The sequence below is a fragment of the Neomonachus schauinslandi genome, chromosome 15 (genome assembly GCF_002201575.2).
Source record: "Neomonachus schauinslandi chromosome 15, ASM220157v2, whole genome shotgun sequence".
NCBI classification, from domain to species: Eukaryota; Metazoa; Chordata; class Mammalia; order Carnivora; family Phocidae; genus Neomonachus; species Neomonachus schauinslandi.
Genome location: NC_058417.1, coordinates 15,994,616 through 15,999,844, shown reverse-complemented (window position 1 = coordinate 15,999,844; position 5,229 = coordinate 15,994,616). Strand labels below are relative to the sequence as shown.

The window sequence follows — 5,229 nt, the reverse complement described above, 5'->3', positions numbered from 1 at the left end:
GCTGGCTGAACCAGAGGAAGAGGAAGACACCAACCAAGTGCCCAGAGTGTGTCCACATAGACACTAATTCCTACCTCTGCCTGCCCTGGGCTAGGCTCACCCCGCACCAGGGGCAGATGCCTCCTTCTGGAATCTGTGCACACGCACGCACACACACACTCACACACACTGTACGAAAAACTTGATGTAATCCTGCTCCTATCAGCAAGCACCCTGGTTTCACATCCGGTGAGGTGGCGTCCCTTCTAAGGAATCCCCTCGGGATATTTTGTCCTTGCTGTCCTTGCTCAAAACATTTCCCTACACCTCTTTGGAAGGCGCTCTGAGGAGACAAATCTTTCACCTTTAGAAAGCAATTATGAAGAACCTAAAAGATACTAACTCTGTTTGCATCCCTCCAAATTCTCTTAGGGTATGTTCATGTACCTACATGTCTGTCTCCAGTTATAATCAGTGGGCACAGACCATTTTGTGATCTGCTCTGCTAACTCACGATGTTCACTCTGTTAGAACTCCAGAGTCGGCTTTGCCACGCCTCTACGGTTGGGCATTCGTATTATTGCAAATCCTTCCCTGTGCCGTGCCTCTGGGACTGCCTTTTTGCAAATCTGCTTTTCTTTTTTGGATTACTCCCTTGGAGTCTTTTTAATGTGATTTTGCCAATTTTTTCCTACCAGAAAAGGAACAGAGACACAGGACAACTAGCAAATCTATAAATGTACCCTTTTCTCCACACCCCTGACAACATCAGTCCTATTTTTGCTGGTATGTCTCCTTCATTGCTAGACAGACAAGGTACTGCTCCCCGGGACGGAGACAACGAGGATAAGGGAAGGGGTTAGAAGGCGCAAACTTCCTAAGGGAAGCCAAGAGACCATGTGTATTGGAGCCCTTCGTGAGCTAAGAAGCTGCTGCAAGCATCTGTCATTCTTCTCTGCCCCCTCTCCTTCGAGGCTATTCCAGTGGACAGTCCCTATCAACCTTAGAGATACAGGATTTCTGTCTTTAGGTACACCAGTCCTTCATATCTTTTTTTAAAATTTTATTTATTTATTTATTTATTTATTTGAGAAGAGAGAGAGAGAGCATGAGCTGGGGGAGGGCCAGAGGGAGAGGGAGGGAGAGAATCTCCGGCAGATTCAAGGTATTCTGGCCCAGGAGACCCTAATGTGTCAGGGAGTACCTGTTAGGTCGATCCATACACATATGCACACACAAATATTCACACATCCACACATCTATATAGGTACTCACATGATGTGTGTATGTCAGAAAACCTTTATGACCAAAAAAAAAAAAAACCTCTTTGAGGGGCACCTGGGTGGCTCAGTCTGTTAATCATCTGCCTTTGGCTCAGGTCATGATCCCAGGGTCCTGGGATCAAGCCCCGCATTGAGCTCCTTGCTCAGCGGGGAGTCTATTTCTCCTTCTCCTTTTGCCCCTCCCCCTACTTGTGCTCTCTCTCTCTCTCTCTCTCTCTCTCTCTCTCTCTCTCTCTCTCTCTCTCGTTCATTCTCTCAAATAAATAAAGTCTTAAAAAAAAAACCTCTTTGAATACTAGGCAAACACCTAACAGCATGCAAATATACACATGTGTGCACTCAAACACATGGTCCTGATAAGAGAATAACTAGTGTGTTGTGGACTTACGTTTATAAAACACCTTCCCGGGCATTCTCTCTTTATAACAACCTTGTGAATAGAATGTGTCTCAATAGCTTCCACTCAGTGAGTGCTCACAGGGCCAGGCACTACACTAAGGGCTTGAAATGCATTCTCTCATTTCTCTGCGCAGCAGCCTATGACGTTAGTCCATATTTTAGCTCATTATACAGGGCGGAACACCAAGGCTCAAAGCCCTTAGGTCATTTGCCCAAGGTCACTCAGCTGGAAAGTGAAGAGACTAGGTACTTTCACATCCATCCCTCCGACCTCACACATCTCCTGCACACTCGAGCTTCCACCTGCAGGGGGCGCCCTCACCATGCCTGAGCGGCGCGGGCCACCGAGCCAGATCGCTCACCTTTTTCTATCCTGGAACTTAAAAAGCAGGACTTGCTGGTCAATTTTATTATGTTTCCAGGGCATAAAAACCTGGAGCTGAAGCGAGGCAGGAGCTCTGTCCAAACTGGTCATGAGATTATAATAATACACAAACAGTAACAATTGAAGGAACACCTTCTCATTGCCACAAACCGTATCTTATGAACGAATGTTAACCCTCCCAGCCACCCTGAGATGGAATCATCTGGGTCAGCGGTGAGGAGCTAGAGGTTTAGAGAGGCTAAGATAGGCCATGGGTCACGCAGGGAGTGAGTGGCTGAGCAGAGGTTGGACCCAGGCCGGTCTGGCTCTTTCCTTTCCATCATCAAAGAGCGGCCCCGCCTCTCCACAGATGGAAGGCTCAGTGGGCAGGCCTGGGGCCAGAGTCCCACATTTTGTTCCTGCCTGGACCCTGTGACTCCTCTGCCCAGAGTCAAAGCTTTCCTGGGATCTGTGCTGCAGACACTTGCCCTGTGAAATAGGAACCCTAACACCTGTGGGCTAGGGACAGGATGCCAAGCGTGCCAGCCAGTGTCTTGCTTGCAGAAAGCAGAGATATCTTTAATTATGGCATTGAGCCTCACCTTGACTGTTTGGGGGTCCCCTCACTCATCTCTGGGTCTACAGGCATCTCTCCAGCTTCCGTGATGTCCCCCATTCTGAGCTGGGTAACTTTTCTTCCCACGGCTGGCAAGTGTCTAGCTCTCCAAGGAGACTAGAGAGCCCTCAGCCCTCCCCTGGCACATCTGGGTTCTCAGCCCAGCCAGCAGCAGCTGCAGCAGCAGCCCGTCAGCAAGAGTGGGGCCAGAGATTAGCTCGGGAGTGCTCAGCTCAGATGCAAAAGCTCTCCAGACCTCTCTGAGAAGGCTGGTCGTGCCTCCCACTCTCTTGGCAGACTTGGCCTGAGGCCCTCATTCCCTTAACCTCTTCCCCATAATCTTTCCTGATTCCCTGTCTGCCCCTCATCATAGAGGCCCTGGCTGCACTGGACCCCTTTTCCCTGGGAGCTCCATGCACCCACGCTCAGGGTCCAGGTGGGACTTACTGGCCTCCAGGCCCTGGTCTGCCCGAGCCTTCCTTTCCTGAGACTGGCCCGACTCTGCTTCCGTTGCAGCCCCCAGAGTGGCTCACTGCAGGGTGTCCCGCCCAGAGATGAGATGGGCTGCATCCTGAGTCTCTTGGTGCCGCTCCCCCTCTTCAAATAATATCCTCTCCCACAGTGCTCCTCACAATGCTCAACCACACCTGGGGGCTTGCCATGAATCAATGCCCCAGGCCCTTGGCCTGACATTCCATGGTGAGCTCTCAGACCTCAGGCCTTCCTGCCACCCTGACCCACTGGGCCCAGTGGACACCTGATAGCAGGCAGAGATGATAGCTTTTCTGTTTTTATTTAGCTCCTTCTGTTCCCTCTCTCAGATCACAGACTTGGGGTATGGGCACGGGCAGGGGATATGGATGCCACACTATCATGAGACCAAACCGGGCGTCACCCACACTCCCACGTACAAGTCCCCCTGTCCAAAAGCCCCCTTTCTCCTAAAAAACAGCAAGAGAACATAGGGCTCAAAGGCACAGAAATGAGAATTTTACTTTCCAAGAAGAGTCCATCAAGTCCAAATGGAAGAAAGAGCCCCAGCACGATCCTTGCTCCTTGCCCAGAGCCACCACCCCTGGCTGGGATCGGGGCGGCGGAGAGGGGTGCTGGGGAGTGCAGCCCTGGGCTCGAGTTCCTTCCCAACTGCCAAGGCTGCCTCCTCTCTCTATCAGGCCTCGGCCATTCAGATTTTCTCGGTGCAGGACATGTTTTAGTAGTCTTCCCTTTTGTAGCCCTCCTGCCATTGGTTGCTCCCCGCCAGCCTCCCTCCAGGCGCGCCGGGTCGCTCCGGGGCCAGTCAGCAGTGCTGGAAGCCCAGCCCGGGGCCCGCACGCAGGTGCCCCCGCGGCCAGGCGAAGGGAGCCCCGGGACCTCGGCGCCAGCTTCCCGTGGACGCCTGGGCCGCGCCCGGAGCCTCGGCCACCGCCCGGGGCCGTCCCGGGGGCGTGTGAGGGGAGCACGAGGCGCAGCGCGGCGCGAAGGGGCCGGCGGGCGGCGGGGCGGGCGGCGGCGGGCTGGAGCCCGCATCCCCGCTGCCCCCCGCGCGCGCGGCCTGGCCGTGGCACTCCAGGTGCCCGCAGGGCCCGCGGGGCGCGGGGCTGGCGCGCAGGACCAGGGAGAGCGCCGCGATGCGGTGGATGGCCCTGCGCAGCGTGGCGATCTTGGAGAGCCTCTTGCCGCCCAGGTCGTGCCGCAGCGCCCGGCGGAGCGCGTTGAAGGCCTCGTTGTAGTCCAGGATGCGCTTGCGCTCCCGCACGTTGGCCGCCATGCGCCGCGCCTTGGAGCGCACGGGCCGGGCGCGCTTCCGGCCGCCCGCCGCCTCCTCGGCCTCGCCGTTCTCCCTCAGCACCCCAAAGCTCCCGGCCTCCAGGCAAGAGCCCCCCAAGTCCTCGGAGGAGCCCTCGGCCCCCTTGAGGCCTCTGAGGCCTCCTGGCGCGCCTCGGTGCATGGCCTTCCCCGGGCCTTGCTGCCCCGGCTCTGGCTCACGGGGCTGACAGTCCACGTTCTGAGCGTTGACTCCCGCAGGCTGGACACTCCCCGGACGGGCCCTCTCTGGCTGGGCTTTATGGCACCACGTGGCTCTCCACCCTTCCCATCCATCCATCTCCCTCCTCCTGCTTTATTACCTGCCTCCAGGTAAGCTGGCGAGGGAGGAACCGAGAGGAAGGAAACAACGAAGGGAGGAAGCATGCAGATTCTTGTACAAGGGGACCAGACGGGCAGCCCGGCCACGCCCGGGGCAGTGCTCCAGCCGCCAGGGAGAACTGGCTCTGCCTCACTCCAGGGCCTCTCTCTGGCGACCAGATTGAACATTCTACCTGCAGACCCCAAATACAGTGCCAAATGTGGCCCCCGGGCAGGAGTGCTGATGGGGTACCAAAGGGTCACAGGGCTAGTTGAGTGTGTGTCACAAACCTTGAAAGTTCTTGTCAAGGCCTGTGAACAACACAGAGCTGTCCTTGAGGAAAGCGTGACTGTCCCAGTGGGACCAATATGTCCCAGTGGGGCCCACAAGAGAGGGACTTACCTCATACAGCAGGGCCCTGCAGATAACAGGGACCTAGAGCTTCTTGCTTTTTCAGCTACGT

General features: G+C 55.7%; 1 protein-coding gene across 1 annotated transcript; it reads right to left on the bottom strand.

The window, feature by feature from the left end:
• Positions 1–3,938: 3,938 nt before the first annotated feature.
• BHLHA9 (basic helix-loop-helix family member a9) lies at positions 3,939–4,589 on the bottom strand. The gene has a single exon (XM_021704423.1). The coding sequence runs from the start codon at positions 4,587–4,589 to the stop codon at positions 3,939–3,941; it is 651 nt and encodes a 216-aa protein (XP_021560098.1).
• Between the last annotated feature and the right edge of the window lie 640 nt (positions 4,590–5,229).